The sequence below is a fragment of the Bos grunniens genome, chromosome 2 (genome assembly GCF_055505025.1).
Source record: "Bos grunniens cultivar Pamir isolate PY7600 chromosome 2, Bosgru_T2T1.0, whole genome shotgun sequence".
Classification (NCBI taxonomy): Eukaryota; Metazoa; Chordata; class Mammalia; order Artiodactyla; family Bovidae; genus Bos; species Bos grunniens.
This window is the reverse complement of record NC_141166.1, coordinates 112,057,652-112,081,674: the sequence shown is the minus strand read 5'-3', so window position 1 is coordinate 112,081,674 and position 24,023 is coordinate 112,057,652. Positions and strand designations below refer to the sequence as shown.

Sequence of the window (24,023 nt, the reverse complement as noted above, 5' to 3'; positions counted from 1 at the left end):
GATGGAGGAGCCTGGTAGGATGCACTCCATGGGGTCACGAAGAGTCAGACATGACTGAGCGACTTCACTTTCACTTTTCACTTTCATGCATTGGAGAAGGAAATGGCAACCCACTCCAGTGTTCTTGCCTGCAGAATCCCAGGGACAGGGGAGCCTAGTGGGCTGCTGTCTATGGGATTGCACAGAGTCCGTCACGACTGAAGTGACTTAGCAGCAGCAGCAGCAGACAAGGCAGAATCCTAAACAATGACAAAAAGCAACCCACGGTTTGGTTGCCTGAGTTGGGCTAGAGAGAGTAACTGTCAAGGAGTCAAAAGGAAACTTCTGGAGTCATGGAACTATTCTGTTACTGTGGCTTGGTAGTATATTTTGCAATCAGAAAGTGTGAGACCTCCAATGCTGTTCTTTTTTGAGATTGTTTTTAGCTATTTGGAGTCCCTTGAAGTTCCATATGAATTTTAGGATGGTTCTCTTTATTCCTGAAAAAAAAAAAGGCTGAACGGATTTTGGGGACTGATTGTATTGAATCTGTATATTGCTTTAGGGAGTACTACTGCCATTCTTTCTTTTTAAAACCTTTAATCAGACTCATTAAGAAAAAGAGGGAGGGGGCTCAAAACAATACAACTAGAAACAAAAAAGGAGAAGTTAACTGGATACCACAGAAATTCAACGGATGGCAAGAGACTGTTACAAGCAACTGTATGCCAATAAAATGGACAACCTAGAAGAAATGGACAGATTACTAGGAAGGTCCATTCTTCCAAGAATGAATCAGGAAGAAATAGAAAATATGAACAGACCAATCACAAATACTGAAATTGAAACTATAATTTTAAAACTTCCAACAAACAAAAATCGAAGACCAGATGGCTTCATAGGTTAATTCTCTCAAACATTTAGTGGAGAGTTAACGCCTAACCTTCTGAAACTTTTCCAAAAAAATCCAGAGGAAGGAACACTCCCAAACTCACTCTATGAAGCCACTATCACCCTGATACCAAAACCATACAAAGATATCACACACACACACAAAGGAAGAAATTTACAGGCCAATATCACTGACAAACATGGACGTAAACATTCTCAACAAAATACTAGCAAGTAGAATCCAACAATATACTAAAAGGGTCATACACCACAATCAAGCAGAATTTATCCCAAGGATGAAAAGATTTTTCAATATCCGTGAATCAATGTACACCACATCAACAAACTGAAGAATGAAAACCATATGATCATCACAGTAGATGCAGAAAAAACTTCTGACAAAATTCAACACTCATTTATAATAAGAACTCTCCAGAGAGTACTGCTGTCTTAGTATCTTCCAATCTGTGACCTTTCAAAGTCTTCTGTGACCATGGAATATCTTAGTCCTTCTTTAATTTCTTTCAATAAATTTTTCTTTTTTTTGCTTTCATTGGTTCTGGTTTTTAATATACAGGTTTTGGCCTGCTTGGTTAAATTTTATTTAAGTATTGAATTATTTTTCATGCTTTTGTAAATATATTGAATTTGTAATTTCCTTTTTGGGTTGTTCATTGCTAGAGTATAAAATACAGCTGAGCTTTGTGTGTTTATCTTGCATCCTAAAACTTTGCTGGATTCATTTATTTGCTCTAACAACTTTTTTTTGTAGATTCTTTAGTATTTTCTGTTCACTATGAGGTTATGTCACCTGTGAATAGAGATAGTTTTACTTCTTTCCAATTTACACATAGTTTATTTATTTTTCTTGCCTAATTTCATTGGCTAGAATTTCTGGTACAATGTTGAGTAAAGTGATAAGAGAGAGCACACTTGCCTTATTCCCTAAGGGGAAAAACTTACAGCCTTGAAATTACTTCTTTTTTTTAAAGGTCAGAATATCTCCTCCTTTCATTGAAAGAGTAACCAAGATTATTTCATGGAGTCTGGTCTCTCTTAAGACCATGGGAAACCCCTCAGCTGTTATTTGGCCCTACTCACCCAAGGAACTATGTCAGCTGGAGGAACTGATGACTCCAGCTTTCAGGCACTGAGCTGAAAGAGGTGTGGGAAATACCTAGATATAGTTTGTAATTTCCATCCACTTAATAGGGAAGAGAGACTGTGTGAAACCCTTTAATTAGTTTCTATCTCCTAGTGTCCTGAAATTTCTATCTCAATGTGATTAAAGAATCACTGGCCAAACAGGGATGCATATCTGTTTTTCAAATTCTAAAATCTGATTAAGTAAGTAAAGGTATATATAGCCTTAGAATGCAGTACCATAAAACTTTTGAGATTAGTGTGGTAGTTCTCTATATGCTAATGACAAATGACCTTCATTATAATTTACAATTGAAAAAAGTAAGGTACAACCCATGGCTGATTCATGTCAATGTATGGCAAAAGCCACCACAATATTGTAAAGTAATTAGCCTTCAATTAAAATTACTAAATTAATTTAAAAATAAAAAAATAAAATCTAAAAATAAAGTAAGGTACAGACTATCTAGAATGAAAACCACAATCACAGAAAGCTAACCAAAATGATCACATGGATCACAGACTTGTGTAACTCAATGAAGTTATGAGCCATGCTGTGCAGGGCCACCCAAGATGTGCAGGTCATGGTGGAGAGTTCTGACAAAACGTGGTCTATTGGTGAAGGAAAAGGCAAACCACTTCAGTATTCTTGCCTTGAGAACCCCATGAACTGTATGAAAAGGTAAAAAGATATGATACCAGAAGATGAGTCCCTTAGGTTGGTAGGTATCCAATATGTTACTAGGGAAGAGTAGAGAAATAGCTCTAAAAAGAATGAAGAGGTTGAACCAAAACAGAAATCACACCCAGTTGTGGATATGTTTGGTGGTGATAGTAAAGTCCAATACTGTAAGAACAATATCGCATAGAAACCTGAAATGTTAAGTCCATGAATCAAGGTAAATTGAACGTGGCCAAGCAAGAGAGGGCAAGAGTGAACACTGACATTTTAGGAATCAGTGAACTAAAATGGACAGAAATGGGTGAATTTAATTCAGATGACAATTATATCTACTACTGTGGGCAAGAATCCCTTAGAAGAAATGGAGTAGCCCTCATAGTCAACAAAAGAGTCTGAAATGCAGTGCTTGGGTACAATCTCAAAAATAACAAAATGATCTTGGTTCGTTTCCAAGGCAAATCATTCAACATCAGAGTAATCCAAGTCTATGCCCCAAACACTAATGCCAAAAAAGCTTAAGTTGAATGGTTCCATGAAGACGTACAAGAACTTCTAGAACTAACACCAAAAAAGAGATGTCCTTTTCATCATAGGGGATTGGAATACAAAAACAGGATGTCAAGAGGTCCCTGGAATAACAGTCAAGTTTGGCCTTAGAGTACAAAATGAAGCAAGACAAAGGTTAACAGAGTTTTGCCAAGAGAATGTACTAGCAACAACCTCTTCCAACAACACAAGAGATGTCTCTACACAAGGACATCACCAGTTGGTCAATACCAAAATCAGATTGATTATATTCTTTGCAGCCGAAGATGGAGCAGCTCTATACGTCAGCAAAAGCAAGACTTGGAGCTGACTGTGGCTCAGATCATGAGCTCCTTATTGCAAAATTTGGACTTACATTGAAGAAAGTGGGGAAAAGCACTAGGCCGTTCAGGTATGACCTAAATCAAATCTCTGATGATTATACAGTGGAGGTGATGAATGGATTCAAGGGATTAGATCTGGTAGACAGAGTGCCTAAAGAACTATGGACAGGGGTGTGTGACATTGTTCAGGAGGTGGTGACCAAAACCATCCCAAAGAAAAAGAGATGCAGAAAGGCAAAATGGTTGTCTGAGGAGCCCCTACAAATAGCTGAGAAAAGAAGAGAGGTTAAAGGCAAAGGCAAAGGAAAGATATACCCATTTGAATGCCGAGTTCCAAAGAATAGCAAGGAGAGATAAGAAAGCCTTCCTCAGTGATCATTGCAAAGAAATAAAGGAAAACAATAGAATGGGAAAGACTAGAGATCTCTTCAAGAAAATTAGAGATACCAAGGGAACATTTCATCCAAAGAGGGGCACAATAAAGGACAGAAATAACAAGGACTAACAAAAGCAGAAGATATTAAGAAGAGGTGGTAAGAATACACAGAAGAACTATACAAAAAATGTCTTAATAACCTGGATAACCATGATGATGTGCTCACTCACCTAGAGCCAGAAATCCTGGAGTGTGAAGTCAAGTGGGCCTTAGGAAGCATTACTATGAACAAAACTAGTGGAGATGATAGAATTCCAGCTGAGCTATTTAAAATCCTAAAAGATGATGCCGTTAAAATGCTGCATTCAATATGTCAGCAAATTTGGAAAACTCAGCAATAGCCACAGCCTGGAAAAGGTCAGTTTTCATTCCAATCCCAAAGAAAGGCAATGCCAAAGAATGCTCAAACTACTGCACAATTGCACTCATTTCACATGCTATCAAGATAATGCTCAAAATCTTTCAAGCTAGGCTTCAACAATACGTGAACTGAGAATTTCACGTTCTTGAGCTGAGTACAAGCTGGATTTAGACAACGTAGAGGAATGAGAGACCAAATTCTCAGCATCTGTTGGATCATAGAAAAAGCAAGGGAATTCCAGAAAAACATCTACTTCTGCTTCATTGACTATACTAAACTCTTTGTGTGGATCACAACAAACTGTGGAAAATTCTTAAGGAGATAGGAATATCAGACCACCTTAGCTGTCTCTAGAGAAACATATCTACACATTAGAAAGCAACAGTTAGAACTGGACATAGAACAACGAACCGGTTCAAAATTGGGAAAAGAATACGTCAAGGCTATATATTGTCATCCTGCTTATTCTTATTTAACTTATATGCAGAGTACATAATGCAAGCTGGAATTCAGATTGCCAGGAGAAATATCAACAACCTCAGATATGCAGATGATACCACTCTAAGATGGCAGAAAGCGGGAGGAGGGAAGAGGGTTCAGGATGGGGAACGCGGGTATACCTGTGGCGGATTCATTTCGATATTTGGCAAAATTAATACAATATTGTAAAGTTTAAAAATAAAATAAAATTAAAAAAAAAAGAAAGTAAAAAAAAAATAAGGTGGCAGAAAGCAAAGAGGAACTAAAGAGCCTCTTGATGAAGGTGAAAGAGGAGAGTAAAAAAGCTGACTTGAAACTCAAAATTCAAAAAAGTTAAGATCACAGTATCTGGTCTCATCACTTCACCACAAATAGATGGGGAAAAAGTGGAAACAGTGGCAGATTTTTTTATATTCTTGGGCTCCAAAAAACTGGAGACTGTGACTGTAGCCACAAAATTAAAAGATGCTTGCTCCTTGGAAGAAAAGCTACGACCAACCTAGACAGCATATTAAAAAACAGAGAGATCACTTTGCCAGCAAAGGTTTGTAGAGTCAAAGCTATGGTTTTTCCAGTGGTCGTGTATGAATGTGAGACTTGGATCATAAAGAAGGCTGAGTGCTGAAGAATTGATGCTTTTGAATTGCAGTGTTGGAGAAGACTCTTGAGAGTCCTTTGGACCGCAAGGAGATCAAACCAGTCAATCCTAAAGGAAATCAATCCTGAATATTCATTGGAAGGACTGATGCTGAAGCTGAAGCTCCAATATTTTGGCCACCTGATGCGAAAAGCTGACTCATTGGAAAAGACCCTGATGCTGGGAAAGATTGAGGGTAGGAGGAGAAGGGGATAACAGAGGATGAGATGGTTGGAAAGTATCACTAATTCAATGGACATGAGTTCGAGCAAACTCCGGGAAATGGTGAGGACAGGGAAGCCTGGCTTGCTGCAGTCCATGGGTCTGCAAAGAGTCAGACATGACTTAGGAACTGAACAACAACAAAATACAGAATAATTTGTGTAGAATTAATCCATTTTTATAAAAAAGAAACATCCATGTGTGTGCTATTTTTGCAAGGATACATAAGAAGTGAGTAATAATGAATGTCTATAGCAGAGGGTTAGATATCTAGGGTAAAATGAAGACTTTGTTCTGTGGCCCATTTGAATTAAAAAAAAAAGAAAGGTAACATGTGACAACAACTCCCAAAAAACCCCACACAAGTTTTTATTTCATTTCATTTTTAACACTTAAAAAAAAAAAAAAACATTATCAGTGTTGATTAAAAAGATTGTAATGGCTGAGAAAAAGATCAGTACTCCAGACATTATTTAGTTCAAACCACCATGCCATTCCTGATTCTTAAATTGGCATGACTGAGGAGGAATCAGGCAAGCATTAGTACTGAAGGAGTTTTTTTATTTTAGGGGGAGAGCTGAGAAGCTTGCATTTTAAAACTTTATAAGAAAATGTAAAATAGATAAAAATTGCATTTGTTGAACATATTCATATCTAGAGTTACACTTGAACTCAATATGCCAACATATAGAAAATTTTAGAAAAGTAACATATTGAACATACTTTCAGGATTTCATTTATATGAAAGTTTAAAGCAAGAAAAACTAATCTTATGATATAAATCAGAATACCAGCTATGAGTATGGGGATATTGCCTTGAAGAGGAAATGGTGAGGTCTGTGGGGTGCTGGTAATGTTCCATATTGTGGTATGGGAGGATTACACAAATTTATATATGAAAAATTCATTGTATAATTATACATTGTAAAATTGTATGAATTTTATGGATTTATTTAATGTGAAAAGAAATTCTACCTTAAGTAGGGTCCTCTTTACTGTAGCCAGATTATATTCAATAGAGAAGCAAAATAGAGAGTAGCATATTAAACGGTTGCACTTAAACTTACAAACCATCAGAAAGATGTAACACCCAAATCAGAAGAGGAAGGAATTTGAAAGTGTTAAAAATGTGTGACCCAGTGATCCAGGTATCACTAAATATTCAGGGGACTCCAGTCTTCCCCATGTAGTCGACCATAGTGTTTATCACCTTGTGGTATGCACCCTCATCATACAAAGTTTATGAAATGATGTAAAAAAGAAAGAGCCACATTAGTGATATACAAAACTTTCTGATAATCATACTTTTATTATTTTTCTGTAAAGGTCACTTGCTTGATTATAACTCTGCTAAAATGAAATATACTGAAATTTAATATGTACATTCCTGTGAGCTTTTTAGCAGGCTAAGAACGTATTTCCTGGGATCTTCTCATAAATGTTGCATCTCTCTTCTTTTTTCCTCATGTTATTCAGAGATCCTATAAGATTTCACTTTGGTTGTGTTTCTGATGTTTCCACCATCCTGCCTTTGTGCTTTGAGACCGCTCATCTTTTTTTTTTTTTTTTTGAGACTGCTCAATTTTTTCATGTTAACGATTCCTTCCAATTCACTTGAGTTTTTAATATTTCTAAATATTTCCACTTCACCTTCAGGAAATGTATCTGACCTTGTCTTTTAGAAACATTGCACAACTAACTGTTTTCTTCCAACTTTGAGATCTATCTTAACTTTCCCATTTCCTCTCTTGCCTAAGGGAAGCTCTTTAAGAAACTAACTGCCCGTCAGGGAAGTGTTTATGAGCTGACCAGCAAATCCCTCCTCATAATTTAACAGCATTACTTTTCTATTATCCTTATTATTGTTCTAGTGTGTATTTTTCCCTTTGGCATGTTTGCTGCATTGTTAACTTAATATAGGTTTTTTTTCCATTATTTTCTCTACTTGTCTTGATGCACATATTTTCTCTCTTAGTGTCAAAATAAGGTGATGGTGAATTATGAGTCCCTTCTGAGCTGAGGACACTTTTGTAATCTGGTAACCTTTGGCAGGAAGTACATATCCCAGTGAATGATGGAGCTCTTAAGACTGATTCACCGTAGAGCATTAGAGAAAATAGGCTGAGGGTTCAAAAATTCCAGGCAAGTTTGTTCTCCTCAGCGTGGTGTATATACTGTGCTCTCACTTTTATACCCCCTATTATGTGGTTAAGAGAGAGGCGATAATGACGGCTTCTTAAAGTTACCTATAATGCACTCAAAACTCTGTTAGGTGTAATGGTTTTAAAAGGTAGAATGAAAACACAGCTAGGAGATCAACACAAAAGGAATCATTTTCTGATAGCGACAGCAAGGCTTGTGTGCCTCTTGATACACACCTGCAACTTCCATTAACTGCAACGGGATTATGAATGCCCCCTTAAAGGAGTGTACACCCCCATCCCAAACGTGGTAAGGAGAAACCTTTCTCCCCCAGAACTTCTATTGATCCAGTTTCTTGTGGTAGAACCAAATCTTGTATCACTACATATTCAATATGTTGTCTTTCTAATGTAAGGGTGGAAAACAACAATCACTAATTGTGCATTGACTCAGTGGATATGAGTTTGAGCAAACTTAGGGAGACGGTGAAGGACAGGGAAGCCTGGCGTGCTGCAGTCCATGGGGTTGCAAAGAGTCGGATATGGCTTAGTGACTGAATGACAACAACAACAATAATATAGTTAAACAACCGTCAACCCTATGTAAAGCCCAAACCAGACCCAGATTGATTAATTTTCAGGTTAGAAGCATTGATCTGTAATATCCCTCTTTGACATTTGACCTTACTGACTTTAGGCAAATTTCGGGGTGATTAACACAGAAATGAGCTTCTAATTATACAGAACTGTTGATTAACAACATGTACAGATTTGTATAATGGGAAAAGAACTTTGGGTTCCTCAGTGATCTTTCTAGCTATACATGAATATAGAAATCTTGGTCATTGATAGGTGCTGAGCTTCATATGTATATATCTCTCACTATCCCCCAAGCTCCCAAAGCATGCATCCAACTCCCCACTGGATGTATTCCGGAGATCTACAGGTACATCAAATTGAGCATGTCTGAAACTGACCAGTCATCTTTCCCAGCAAGACTGCTCCTCTTCGTTCACCATTTCACTGAATGGAAACCAAAAGTCCTTCGGTGATTCCAGCCACAGTCCTGCAAAACCATCCTTTCACCTCCCACATCTATCACTGTTGATTCTATTACCTAAATATTTTCTGGAGGCAGCAGAAAGACATCTGTGGTGCTGAGCAGGCAGGCTGCAGCAAGCGTGACTCTAGCTAGCATCAGATTCAGGCAGATGCTCCTCACACTGCCCAGGAAACGTGGCAGCAGGAAATAGGAATCCAGGCACAGTGACCAACAGGGCTAAGGTTCAACCTCAACATCCTTGGGCTCAGAGAACTAATAGATTGGTGAGAGAGGCCGGGGGTGGAGACACAAAATAGGGGTTCCCAGGGTTGGGATGATAGGCAGGGACTAGGTCACACATGGTCTGAAAAAAGAGTCAGTTGCTAGAAGACACAAAGTGAGAACTGAATCAGCATTAAGGGTGACCTCAGGCAGAGCCACAGAGCAGTAGATCCCATGGTCCTTTTGTTTCCCTGGTCTTGAAGCCAGTTCATCTCAGAGAAGTTGGAATGGGAATAAAGGAGCAGGTGGAGTTAGATCAGCTTTTGGCTTCTAGGACTTTGGGGCCAGTGGTCATCACATCAGCTGTCACTGGGTGCTTTTTATAACTGTCTCACTAACATCTCCCTCATTGTTTTAACTTACTGCCTAAGAAGCTTTTCTCTGAACAATTGCACAATATCAAAGGAACAGTATTTGTGCCATTGATTTCACTGTTCCCAAGTGTATTCCAGACTATCAAGTTACCAAAGTAAAGACAGTAAATTGCAGGAGATCAGGCTTCCGTCTTGCTTGGCGTCAGTACTTCCCTGGTGCTGAGAACTGTGCCTAGCCCATGGCGAATGCTCAAGAAATAGTCATTGAATTTTGAATGAATTACAATGATATTATAGTGGTATTTATCACTTTGGGCCTTACAGATTTACAATTCTAATAGTTCAAGACTCACAAAATCCTTTGTTATAAAGGCAAGTGAAAAAATAAAAATATAAGTTTGTAAATAGAGTATGGTATCAATCACTTATAAACAATTATGCAGGGAAAAAACTAGAGGGAAACTCACCAAGATGTTAAGAGTGAATGCCTCTGTGTGGCGAGACAACAGGGCCCAGAAGAGGAGTCGGTAAAGGAGAGTTGGATGGTCCTAGAGGGGAAAGTTTTCATTGACTGGGTGGGGATATAAATAAAACCACTCAGGGAGAACCAAACTTTCTCAGAAAACATGACATCCTCTATGCAAAGGACAAAGGGAGTGTGACATCAGAGAACATCACATCGTTAGCAGCTTTTGGACAGTTAAGGCTGAGAAACTCCAGCCCTGCAGAAAGAACTTGATGCTGAAACAGTGTTTGTCAAATTGTGTCCCACAGAACCCAGAATTCAATATGTAATAATATTTAGGAAAACTGTAAGTCTCTGATTCAAATTTCTTCAATGTTTACATCACTAAGATAGCAACTATCAGCCATTCACCCTAGTTTCAAGTATATGTTTTTATCCAAAGTGTGCTCTTTGATTAACTTTATTAGTAAATGTTGAGTGTTATAAAGCTGACTGCATAAAATAAATCTGTGCTGATAAAGTGTTAGTCACTCAGTTGTGTCCAACTCTGCGACCCCATGGACTGTAGCCCACCAGGCTCCTCTGTCCAAGCAGGCAAAAATTTTGGAGACAAGAATACTGGAGTGAGTTGCCATTTCCTTCTCCAATGCTGATAAAACATTGGTCTTATCTTTTTCCGTATTGGGCTTTGAGTTTTATTAGAAAATTTTATTGGGGGAAGAAAAGGTTCTACTGCTTAAAAACAAAAGTGGAAACTACTGCCTTCAGGTTCCACAGTGGCCATCTGGAAGCTGCCCACTGTCAGGGCCCACATTACAAATGCTAGGGAGTTTTATCTTGATGGTAACAGAATCACTGATGCATTTGTAAGCAGAGGGGTTACATGTTCTAATTTTAAGGCGTATCTTTGGTAGCTGTTTGAAGATGGACAGGTGGGCAAACCAAGAACAGAGGCAGGGAGATCAGTTAGTAATTTAAGTGAGAAATGATGAGATGAAAGAGGACAATGGGATAGCTGGGAATAGAGTTGAGAAATATTTATAAGCTAGAAACAAGATTCCAGGGCATAGTACACATGAGAACTTTGAGCAGTATTATAATCTGGTTCATTTAATGAGTTTAGGAGCAAAGTGATATTCTACGAACACAATTTGAATACAAAAGCAATCAAATGTAGAAATTTGTGTACTAATTTACTTTTATTGAACAAAAAACATAGTAGACTAAGAGATGACACATGCAAATTAGAATAACTCAAGGAGAATGCATTTACCAAAGGGACCATAACTTCCCCAGATATGAGGAGTTAGGGAAGAACCTAACCAGTCCTGAATAATCATTGAAATCAGTCCTGAATATTCATTGGAAGGACTGATGCTGAAGCCGAAACTCCAATACTTTGGCCATCTGATGCAAAGAACTGACTCATTAGAAAGGATCCTGATGCTGGGAAAGATTGAAGGCAGGAGAAGGAAATGACAGAGGATGAGATGGTTGGATGGCATCACCGACTCAACGGACATGAGTTTGAGCAAGCTCCGGGTGTTGGCGATGGACAGAAAATCCTGGCGTGCTTCAGTCCATGGGGTAGCAAAGAGTCGGACACGACTGAGCAACTGAACTAAACTGAGGGAAGAACGATGAGTGATACTCAGGAACCAGCATGGAACTCAAAGCTGCAGAGCTGTCACTAGTCCTGAAGCTTGAAAGATGAGAGAAAGGAGAACAACGGAATTCTGAGAGGAGAGAAGTTTCCAGGGTGTGAATTGACTTGAGAGGAGCAGTGACCTTCTAGCCAGGAACCCAGGCAGCTAAGTGTATCTTACAGAGAAGCCACTAGGGGACTATGTGTCTGGATGTCACTCTCACTCTGATCTTCCTGGGGCTGTCTGTTAGCCAAACCCACTCAGAAGCCAAAGAGCACAAGAGGTGATCCAGGCAGCTCAGCCTCCTGAAGCAGAAAGAGGGGTGGAGAAGGATAAAGCAGGGTGGAGGGGTAAAGTATCATAGGAAGTGTATCAGATGACCTGTTAAAGCTGTTTTAATTCAAATAATAGAATAAACACTTGTTTCTGGTAGACATCTTTGCATGCTAAGTTTGGGATTTCAGCTATTTGTAACTACTGACTTCATCTCAGGGTAGGTACATGTCATAAAACACTCAACAGAGATTAGAACAGTGCCTACAAGGAGTGCATGCGTGTGTTTTCACTAGTCAAGGACAATGTTTTCCAGGAATGAGAACAATGTGTATTTTGTCACTTATATAAGAAACTGCAATGTGGAAATGAGTTAACTGGTACCATATTTGTAATTAATTATAATAATAGAATCTTGCTGGGCAACGTCTCAACGTTTATTTTGAACTTATTGGATATAGAGGAGGAAAGGAAATGGAGGACTCTAGAAGTCTTTAAAGGCATTGTATTTTATGGAGATAGATCCATAACTTCCTTTTTTCTCCACCTAAATGCAGAATCATTTAAGAGAGAGAGGGTGAGAGATGAATTCAGGCAGATGGAGATCACAACATCACCCTACTATTGGTAAAGCTATAGGACACTGTAACATGCTAATGTTCACCTTTGAACTAGGCAGCCTTACCTAGTCAGTCACTGACAGCCCTGAACAGCACCTGGTCTCCTTGGGGAAGTGGGCACAGCATCTATAAAGCTCACATCAGAGAACTGAGAGTATGCTTTCTTTAAGTACACAGATGCCAAAGGAAACAAGAAAGAATAGAGGAAGAAGGAAACTGATTATATCCAATGTTGTTTCTCCCAAACTCACCAATTAGATAATTCTCTCTTCCTCTTACAGGGAGGAATAAGGGAAGGGATGGGAAGAGGGCAGGAGTGGTACTTTGGAAGAGATCTCAGGACAAGGAAACGTAAGGTGAGGAGAAAGCAATCTCTTTGCTGATAGATGGTAGTATCTTGGCTAACTGGATGCTATTAGGGAATATAGGAGGAGAAGGTAATGGCACCCCACTCCAGTACTCTTGCCTGGAAAATCCCATGGACGGAGGAGCCTGGTAGGCTACAGTCCATGGGGTCGCTAAGAGTCAGACACAACTGAGCGACTTCACTTTCACTTTTCACTTTCATGCATTGGAGAAGGAAATGGCAACCCACTCCAGTGTTCTTGCCTGGAGAATCCCAGGGATGGGGGAGCCCAGTGGGCTGCCGTCTATGGGGTCGCACAGGGTCAGACATGACTGAAGCGACTTAGCAGCAGCAGCAGGGAATATAGGAGAAGAGGAAAAATTGTGACTTAGTTTGTGAAACGTTTGCCTTGACAAGCCACTGTACATCCCCATCTTGCCCTTGAGAAGAAGATGGAGATGTACAGCAGGCAGTTGTATACGTGGATCTGGAGTTCAAGAGAGGAATTGGGCTGGAAATGGAGACTTGAAAGTCACATATGTATAGAAAAATGAAAATGGATATGGAAGATGGATATGGATAACAATGCCTTGAATTCAATGTACATAAAAATAGAAGAGAGCTCTATATGGAAGCCTGGAGAACACCAGCATTCAAGGAAACAGGTGGAACAAAGTGATTATAAAAAGTACTGAAGAAAGACAAGAGTCAAGAGTGGGTGGGATTATGTAATCTACAGATTCCATAAGCAGGAAGCCACTACCTGTTGCACTAGGCTGCTCAAAGCTGTGAAACCATCTTTGACTATGCTCTTCATATCTAACTTGGTCAAAGTCACCTTAGTGAACTAGTTTTAAGAGGAACCCAGTGACTCAATTGGGGGTGAGATAGAACACAGGTGAAGGTATTCAGGAGAAGAGTTTCTGAACTCAACTCAAATCAGTGGGTTTCATTATGCACATTTATAAGGTGTAGTGATTAACAGTCTAGTGGGGGGGAGGGAACACAGAAATTAGGAAAACGTGAGGATTTGCCCCACGTTGGGAAAATACCTTGATTTAATTTTTCTAGTCTACCCTCAGTTCTGGAACCTCTGACAGTATCTGAGTTGGGGTAGAGGTAGTAAGGAGTCATTCAAGAGGGTGGTCTGGACAACTTTATTAACAATGAAATAGGGCCCCACACTTAGGAAAGATCCAGAAGTCAGTATCTCTTCTATACCTTATTCATAGAGATTTTTTGATTCAGGTGGTTTAAGGCATTAGTTGGCAAACCATCAGTTAATTGAAAAAGTAAATTATCTATTACATCCAATTTCTCAACCAGACTAGATTATTAAGATGTGTCAAATCATTGATTTTGACGCTGTTTTGGATTCTACTTAAAGAAAAATCAAAGGAAATACATATATATACAGAGTAAATAGATCATCACACTTGAAACTAACTCAAAGAATAGTAAGGTCCATGCCAAAATGCATCTCTGCGTGTGTGTGCGCTCATTTCTTAAAATCATTCTTTGGCTGACATTTCTTTTATAGGGCTTCAGGATGAAATAAGAAAAAAGAAAAATACATGAAACTTATTTAGGAAAGTGACTATCACATAGTGTCCAATGAACATTTTTAATTATTATTATCATTGTTACCACTATTACTCCCCACTTTTAGGAATATAGAAATAGAGGAAATGTAGATAGACTCTTTCTCCACTATACTTCCAACAAACAATTTGAGATTTAGAAGCTTCTGGAACAGTAATTTTTGAACTTTTCTAATTCAGAGAGGCTGGTGAAAAACACAACCTCTCCTTGAGTAAATTCACCTATACATAAAATATTGCACAAATTTTGAAGGAATAAGCCCTTTCAGCATAAACTCTCGACTTTCCAGGGTGGTGAGACAGGGAGCCAGTTGCAGTTACTGTGTGTGTGTGTGTGTGTGTGAAGTCGCTCAGTCGTGTCCAACTCTTTACGACCCCATGGACTGTAGCCTATCAGGCTCCTCCGTCCAGACAGTGTCTAAAAGCACTATGTTAAGTGTGGAGATAGAACACAGACACATTTAAAAAAGATTTTAAAATAGCCACTAACCTCATGCAGCCAACATTCAGTGGAATAATAGTGTGTGTCCAGGCCTCTGTTGAACATTCTGGAAAATGCAAATATCTGTAAGGCTCTAGATGTCAGGGTCTCAGATTCTTGTGGTGGAGAAGTACTAGACCAGAGTCATGTTCAAAGTTCAGAGGCACAGGGCCAGGAGTCAGCTTGCTGGAAGTGGCAACTGAGTGATTATACTTGTTCCCGTAAAGCTGATGATGATTTTAAAATATACTTACTGAGCTGCTACAGTCAATAAAAGCCCCAATTAAGGCACCATTAAGGGACTTAACAGTGTAATGGTGAGGAAGACATTCCTGAAAAGTTTAATGATCTCAGATCTTGACACAGCCAGAAAGTCACTAGTCATTAATGCCATGTCTGGATCTCAATTACAAAGTTCTCTATAAGAAAAACCCCTGGCCTTTAATAGCACACAAGATTATACCTGATTTGTTACAGAGAGAAAGATATACCTTTTCAAATGTATTGTTAAATCTCTATGTTTTCAGTTAAGAGAAGTGGCCAATTATGAGCAGAAACTGCTGAGTGAAAATCCATAGCATGATCACATGCCAATTAGATAAGTATTACCACTGAGTTGAAAAATAATGGAAATGCAAAATTGAACCCAGTATTGTGCTGATTAATAAGACTATGACTGTGCCTATATTGTTTAGTTGCTAAGTCATGTCCATCTCTTTTGCAAGCCTGTGGACTATAGCCTGCCAGGCTCCTATGTCCATGGGATTTTTGAGGCAAGAATACTGGAGTGGGTGGCCATTTCCTTCTGCTCGAACCTGTGTCTCCTGCATTGGCGGGTGGATTCTTTACCACTGAGCCACCGGGGAAGGCCCATCAGGTAATTCAGTTAATTCCCAGTGCAATGTGTAGGAACTCCTTCTGTGTAAAGCTGCATTGAATCTATAGAAAATTAAGCATATAGAGTCTCTCTGCCTTCTTAAATATTCATGCATTTATTCATTCATTCAACAGCTATTTACTGTGAACATCTGTATAAGGCTTAGTGATGGGCCCTGGGAAACCATGTGAGCCATACAGTCAAGGTACTCATGAACTGTACAGTCCAAACGAATGATGATCAACTGTGATAAGTACTGGGAAAGAGTCAACCCGGTGCAGGTAACAACAGACTGAAGATCTTTTAAGATAAGGTGGTCCAGGGAAGCCCTCTGAGGAGTTAGTTCAACAAAGATCTGAATCATAAAGAAGTCAGTCTTAAAAAGGCAAGCAGGGGAAGAAGGGAAGGGTGGAACTTTTGGGCTACTTTAGCATCTGAATTCCTTTCCTGAATGCCTTCTCATGAAGCAAGTCTCAGTAAGGGGCAGGCTTCTCCAAAGCCCACCTACTCTCTTTTCTAGCCTTCCTTGCAGTTAGGGTTTTGGAATGTGACACAGGCTCGGTCAGAGTTATTTGCCCACAGCAGTAAAACTAGTGAGACCAAGAAGCAGAGTTGAGAATTTCTTTTGATGGCAATGAGTGTAGTAGCAACATTCAGTTCCTAGAGCAGCGATTCCAGGATTCCCTTGCAAAGGCAACAGAGCCCTCTTCAGGCTGGTTCTGGGTATGATTTTGCCTGAAGTTCTGTTTGTCCAGCTCTGCTTTATCTCTCCCTAATCTTCAAAGCTCGTATTGCAGTCTTCCTGGAAATTCTGGGAACCACCCAATACATTCCATTTCTCTTAGGCCTTAATCAGCCAGAGTCAGTTTCTGATGATTCCAACTAAAAGTCCTGATAGGTTGGAGCACATTGTAGGCAGAGGCATGTGCAACAGTCGTCATAGGAGAGTTAGAGAAAGAGCTTGGAGGAACAAAGAAAAACCCTGGGTGGCAGCATTAGCGAGAAACGGTGGCTCATGGATGAGATGGGTGGAGACAGCAAGTCTGGCAAGAGTCAGACCAAGCAGGCCTCTGGAGCAGAAGTTGGAAACGTGCTGAGCCTACCTTTTCTCAGGGAGACTCATCTAACTCCTGATGCAACACGTCTCTACTGATGTCTGAGGACTCTGAGGCAGGACTAAAGTGTTCTGGTTGGGTGGTTGCCACTCTGCTGTGCCAAGAAATTCCAGAAGACTAAGCCTGAACTTGCCATTTCTAATTCTGTGAGATCTCTCTCTCTTCTTGAAGTACTAAGATGTGTGTCTCTAAAGGCATTTATAGCATTAATTTGGTTATATGTTTTTCAGTGTCCACCAATAGACACTAGCCAACTCCCTGGGATCACAGTGGAGAGGTGGGATGATTTCATGCTTTGGATTAAGACAGATCTGGATTTAGGGGGAGGTTCTGTCAATAATAAATTATATGATCTCAGACAAGTTGCTTCACCTCTCAGAAGCACGATTTTCTCTTTTGAAAAATGAGGTGTATCAGTGCCTCAGTGAGGATTACATCACTGTAAATTACTATGCAGTACCCACCACATAGTAGGCACTGTTAATGTCAATCCTTTTGTTCCTCAGTATTTCATTGAATTGAAGTATTCTGCAGCTACGAAAACAATATATTAATAAATTCGTTGCTTTTGTGCTTACTTTATTGTAAAATGCTAATTTAGAATCAAGTAACATACATTGCTTTCATACAGTTAAGAATTGATCATGAAAATTTCCTTTTTTTCAAAAATTCCCTGAAAGGTTATTGCCATTTACTCAGTTCACTCCAGCAAAATTACTTAAAAAAAAAAAAGTTTGCTTTTTTTTTTTTTTCACTTATAACATCCCTACATTAATAATGTAGAATAGAAGTAAAACACTGTGTCCAAAACCACAAGGTAGATGTTGTTCATCTTGAGAAGCTGCTGTTCTAAGTCACTTCAGTCGTGTCCGGCTCTTTGCAACCCCATGGACTGTTGCCCACCAGGCTCCTCTATCCATGGGGATTCTCCAGGCAAGAATACTGGAGTGGGTTGCCATTTCCTCCTCCAGGGGATCTTCCCAACCCAGGGATCAAACCCATGTCTCCTGTGGCTCCTGCATTGCAGGCAGATTCTTTATTGCTGAGCCACCGGGGAACCCCGGAGGAATATATTATTCAAATTCTGATTGTCCTAGCCAAAATATTTCCTTATATAATATTTCCCTGGGCTTGAGTCTTTTTTCATTCTAAGAACTTGAAATCATAGATGCTCTATAGATTTGTCACTGACCAAATATGTAACTCAGCTCTGAAGACATTAAAAACTTTGAAATATTCATTACAAAACAAAAATCCTAGAACCTCCCAAGCCCCTTGCTTACTGACTTGCTTAAATAATTTAGTCTAATGAATTGAGAGTCTTTTAGAATCCTTTTCTTTCCTCCTTGCCTCCTGGTCTTTTAACATACATTTTCTGATCTCCATTTTCCTCTGATTTCTTTCTTCTGTTTCCTTGATTTTGGCATAGTTTCTCTTCTCATGGCTGGTGCTGTGTTGAGGAAAAAAAAAAGGTTATATATGCAAATGCACAATGTTTCCCTTCAAATGGCAAATGAGACAAAGCAGCTAGGATACAGGATTCATTTGTCTTTCTTCCTCTAACTACTTTCTGTAAACCACAAGCGCTTACAACCACCAAGAGACCAGTCAAGGTAGATCTTGATTTACATAAGGGGTTTGATAAGGCTGTTTTTGAAAACCTGCACTCCTCTCTTTGAAAATTCCTATCTTCTTGGCATTGAAGTAGCACTCTCAACACCGAAAATTCCTACTTAGCCCTGGTGATTGGAGCCTCAAATGAAAACATTGTCACAACTTCCCACAGAGGGAAGGAAAGAAGCTTTTATTGCTGCTAAGTACAAATGTGAAAAATAATGAACAACGGAAGAATATTCTTACGGGATAATCAGGCGCTTGTAGTCATTTCTTGGCATGTTTGCTTTGGAATTCTAATCACTAACAACAGTTCAGAGTTTCAGAGAAAAGAGTATCTACCCGTGAAAACCCTTAGGCAAGACAACTGGAAATGCTTATTGTGAAGAAAAGCAAAAATACAGCAAGATATATCTGCGGCACATGAGAGGAATGCATAAGTGAGCATTGGAACGTTCTTTTGGTATTGGTCTTGAGGTGCAATTGTTTTAGGATTTAACCAAATCAACTTTGAAAGCATCTTGCCTTCATGTAAAGGGCTAATCATACTTAGTAGGAGGAATCAGTGCTCAATTCTGCTCTATGTTATAAGTTTTACACACAAGTGTAATTGATTTCCAGACCTCTGAAACCAAACTAGTTAATGAGAGTAAATGAAACCCCTGAGTCAACAAACAAACTAATTTAGGGGACTAGCACTATTATTCTATCTTTAACAGTAGGTTTCCGGTGGCCTACAGTTAGGTGAGTGCATTCACCTAACTTTCTGCCTCCCTCATCCACATTTAAGGAGTCATGTGAATTCATTGGGCCCACTCAAATCACATCATCATAATCTTCTTTTAAGATCAGCTGATTAGCAACCTTAATTTCATCTGCAACCTTCATTCCCTTTTGCCACATAACATAACGGATTCACATGTTTTGAAGAGTTAGGACCTGATTTGGTGGGTCCTTATTCTGCCTATCACACTTCTCAATCAGACTGTAAACTCCTTATGTGTCATGTTTTTCTCTGCATTTCTCATAACAAGAATAGGTCTAACTATATTTGCATTTTGATTGTTTCTTGAACTAATAAAGCTTCTCAAAGGGTGGTCTAAGGACCGTTGGTGGTCTTTGACTTTCAGGTATATTGCAAGTTCTATTAAAATTCAAGTCTGAAAAATATGTAGCTAAAGAACCCTCAAGTTGTCTTCATTGCCGATACAAATTTATATTATTTAAAAAGCTTATATTATTTAAAAAAAAAGAAAGAAAAGGAATTTAATGACATTTTTCTACAAAAACAAAGGAGGAAGCCAAGAAAGAAGACATAGGGCGTGGGAAACAGGGGAGGCAATACGAGGCAGGGGAGAAGGGTGTTCTCAACATCTAACAGTACTGGATGCAACCGAGCCACGTGGGAGCTGGAGAAGGTGCGACTCCAGTGAGATGTCTGTAAGATGATTAAAATGGAAGAGCTAGATTACTCGGTGTGTCTGATGTGCTAGAAGGATACTTACACTTCTTTCAGAGTTTGGGGATGAATCAGAAAATTAAACAAATAAAAATATGAGGCAATTATTGTACCATAAAGAAAACGTATTTCCAGAATACTATGTAGCTTTGCTGTGAATAATAATCATTAACAAAATGAATATTGAATTAAATGAAATATTGATTAAAAGGAAAATATAAGTACATAGGAGAATGAAGAGAAGATGGTGAGGAGAATATGTGGATAAGAATGAAATTCTCATCTTCCGTAGTAGGAGGTCAAATAAAATCTGAAACTGGAAAAAAAAAACAAACCAAGAAATAGTAGCCTGAGAATATTATTTAGAAACAAGAATAAGCAGCTAAAAGAGCAGATATTATTGGAGGGGAAGTTTGGGGCAGAGTCCTGGTATTATCGTTTGACTATTTAAACTACATATGTGCATTAATTAATTAAAAATTAAAATTAAGACAAAATATGTCTTAACATTTTGAAAAACATTTTTTGTAATGGAAGGGTTATTTATAAAGGCAACATTCTTTTACAAGTTGCCCTCTCTTTCTTCTTTATCTCTTTCTCTTTGTCTCTTTTGCATATGGCAAGTAGTCCACAGGAACTTTTATTCTAACCAGAGTGATGTTTATTTTATTCCTTGATTCTAAAACTGGAAGGACTACAGTATAATTTAGCCTATTAACAAATCAACATGCAGGCCAGGTCAAGGTGATCAGATGGTGCCTGTACAAAGTGATCAGGAAGAGCTGTACCAGGGATGGCAGGGCATTTCAGGAAGAGTATCTAACGGGAATGAAAAAGAGTACTGATAAGGAAATAAGCTGGCTTATATTTCTGTCAGACTGAACGATCGGCTGTTACCTAAGTGTGCCATGTATTCTTTCCAGTTGGTTCTTCACATAATTTATAAACCAAACATAACTAGATTCATCATTACTGATATTACCTTGGATATCAGAAGATGCTGAGCTACCTATGCTTGCATTATTAACTCTTTTACTTTATTTCTGGGGGGCTGTCCATGCTTGCTTTGTAGGATTTTAAATAACTCCTAAAATGACATATCCAGAGGAGACAATTTAATTCAATTAAGCTTTGGCAAAACCTCTTCCCTCCTTCCTGTTCTCTCTCTGCCTTCTAGTTTAATAATTATGAGCACACAGTTAGGCAATGATTTGTGGGGCAGTGAGACAAGATTTAAAAATTAGAACTGTCTCAGTAGTTCCATGGAGAAGACAATGGCACCCCACTCCAGTACTCTTGCCTGGAAAATCCCATGGACGGAGGAGCCTGGTAGGCTGCAGTCCATGGGGTCGCTGAGGGTCGGACACGACTGAGCAACTTCACTTTCACTTTTCACTTTCATGCACTGGAGAAGGAAATGGCAACCCACTCCAGTGTTCTTGCCTGGAGAATCCCAGGGATGGGGGAACCTGGGGGGCTGCCGTCTATGGGGTCGCACAGAGTCGGACACGACTCAAGTGACTTAGCAGCAGCAGCAGTAGTTCCAGCAAATGTGGTTATCCCAGGTTCTCAATTGTGGGTTTTTTTTTGTTTTTTTTTTAAGTACCAAGGTAGTTGGGCAAGATTATGGATTTATAGATTAGTTTTCTTCTACCTGTGTTTTGAGTTAAGAGTCCCTAATCTTCATTATGTGTGTATGTGTGCTCAGTCTTGTCTGACCCTTTGGGAGTCCTGTAGTCCACCAGGCTCCTCTGTACATGGAATTTTCAGGCAAGAACACTGGTGTGGGTTGCCATTTCCTTCTCCAGGGGATCTTCCCAGTCCCAGGGCTCCAACCCGCATCTCTTGTGTCTCCTGCATCACAGGTGAATTCTTTACCACTGAGCCAAGTGGGAAGCCCCAATCTTCATTATACGTTTTCCCATTAAGTTGGGCAGTTTGATTAGTCAACCCCGGGAAGAGGTGTTTGGAAGCAGAAGGAACTGGAGCTACCAGCCCAAAGAAGCTAGTCAAAGAATGGCAGGCAGTAGATATAATCAGGCAAGAGGGCAACGTCTCTCCCTGATACTGACAATATCCCATGACAATGGCTCTGTTCTGTTACAGTTCATTCAATTCGTACTGAGCATCTCAGTGCCTGCCACTGTTCTAGATGCTGGGGACACAGTTGTGAACACAGTGTCATAATTCTGTCCAGTCTTATCTTTTTCAGATGCAGCCACGCAAATTAAGAATACAATTGAGCTCTCTCGCCTCGGCGCTTCCAAGATGACCAAGAAAAGAAGGAACAACCGTCGTGCCAAAAAGGGCCGCGGCCATGTGCAGCCTGTTCGCGGCACCAACTGTGCCCGATGTGTGCCCAAGGATAAGGCCATTAAGAAGTTCGTCATTCGGAACATCGTAGAGGCCGCAGCCATCAGGGACATTTCTGAAGCGAGTGTTTTCGATGCCTATGTACTTCCCAAGCTGTATGTGAAACTACATTACTGCATGAGTTGTGCCATTCACAGCAAGGTAGTCAGGAATCGCTCTCTGGAAGCCCGTAAGGACCAAACACCTCCACCCTGATTTAGACCTGCGGGTGCTGCCCCACGTCCTCCACCAAAGCCCATGTAAGGATCCAAGTCCTTAAAGACTGAAGAAGTATTGGTTTCTCTGAAAAGACAATAAAATGGAAATTATTAAAAAAAAAAAAAAAAAAAGAATACAATTGAATTTCCTAACCCCTATTCAAAACCCAGTCCAGCATTCTTACTGGCTTCATTTGACCAAAAACTTCAGAGGAAAGAGACTTTCCCATGAAATTTGCAGTGTCTCCAGCTTCTGATCCCTCAGGGGGAAGAAGCTTTATTTCTTAGGTAGTTTGTCTGTTCCAAAGTGTTCTCCCACCCCACCATCTCTCAGATAAAGGACTAAATTCCATGAAAAGCCACAGCTACCCCGAAGGAGAAATCAGTCCCTAATGATATTACACTTGCACAAATTGAAATGGGGTTAAAAGCTCAGATTGTGGATTCTTAGATTTTTTGCTAAGCTGGAAGCTTTTATAGGCTCACTTTAAATTGAGAGGCAGAGTTTAGATCCTTTTGTTACTTAAGAGACTGAGCAAATTAGCAAGTCCGAGGCAAATCTTTTTTGATTACTGAACTATTACAAATGCCTCCTGGCCAAAGAATAACCTCTCTCCAGAGGGAAATGTTCAGCAGGACCTTTTGCTTAAATTCATAAAATCTGTTAAAGCAAATCTCTCACATTTCCATTAAGTCGGTAAATTACTTCTAGGGGAAAAGGATAAAATGCCGGCAATAAAATGGCTGGACTATATTAATGATGGGAGGTGGGGCCGCAAAGGTGGAAGAATTGATGCTACATTTACGGCGCAGAGAATTTCAGGCTTTGTCACGTGTTGAGCTAAATGTAAATGATGTCACCTTCTCCTCCCCTAGTGAGAGACAAAGTTATCCGTCCGCAGAGGCTTCACCAAATGCGTTGTGTGGCTGACATTAAAATGACTACAAGGTTATTTCTTTCCATATCTATCCCCTTGGAAAATTTTTCAAGATTTTATTGTAGATGGGAAAAATGCATAATACCATAGGAAACAAAGCCCTCGCTACATTCTTGCTACTGGATTATTGCCATTCTATCTCAATGCTGATTGAAATCCAAGATTTGGTATCTGAGCCTTAATGAGATGCTGGCAAATATCTTTCTGCCCCGCTGGAAATGTAATCTTTCTATTGAACATTTTGTCCCAGTGAATCTCATCTGCAATAGCATTTTGCATTTGAATCAGGGAGGTCAGTGCTTGGTAGCAGACCATGTGGTGCTGGCTCTGTTCACTTTTGGGTGAAATTGATCTCTGAAGGTGTTGAAAGTACAGCAGTGAGTCATTAACCATAATTATCTCATTGCTTCATCCAGATGATTAAAGTCATCATACCACTGCCCAATTTGTTGTGTGTCTAAAAATCGGACTTTCCTATAAAAATAACTTGCCAATTCCCGTGTCCACAATGCCTCCCAAATATATAGAATTAGCATAT

General features: G+C 39.5%; 1 protein-coding gene across 1 annotated transcript; it reads left to right on the top strand.

Annotated features, from left to right (window-relative positions):
- The first annotated feature begins 19,839 nt into the window (after positions 1-19,839).
- LOC147378540 (small ribosomal subunit protein eS26-like) lies at positions 19,840-22,697 on the top strand. The gene is made up of 2 exons (XM_086370904.1): positions 19,840-19,936; positions 22,190-22,697. Exons 1-2 carry the CDS (start codon positions 19,906-19,908, stop codon positions 22,543-22,545), a joined length of 387 nt encoding a protein of 128 aa, XP_086227030.1. The 5' UTR covers positions 19,840-19,905; the 3' UTR covers positions 22,546-22,697.
- Positions 22,698-24,023: the final 1,326 nt, after the last annotated feature.

What these genes read in the sequence shown, in the direction of transcription:
- LOC147378540 (XM_086370904.1), top strand. Translation starts at nt 19,906, where the DNA reads ATGCAACCGAGCCACGTGGGAGCTGGAGAAG. An exon ending in CCACGTGGGAGCTGGAGAAG is followed by an intron (nt 19,937 to 22,189) that starts GTGCGACTCCAG and finishes TATCTTTTTCAG; the next exon opens with ATGCAGCCACGCAAATTAAG.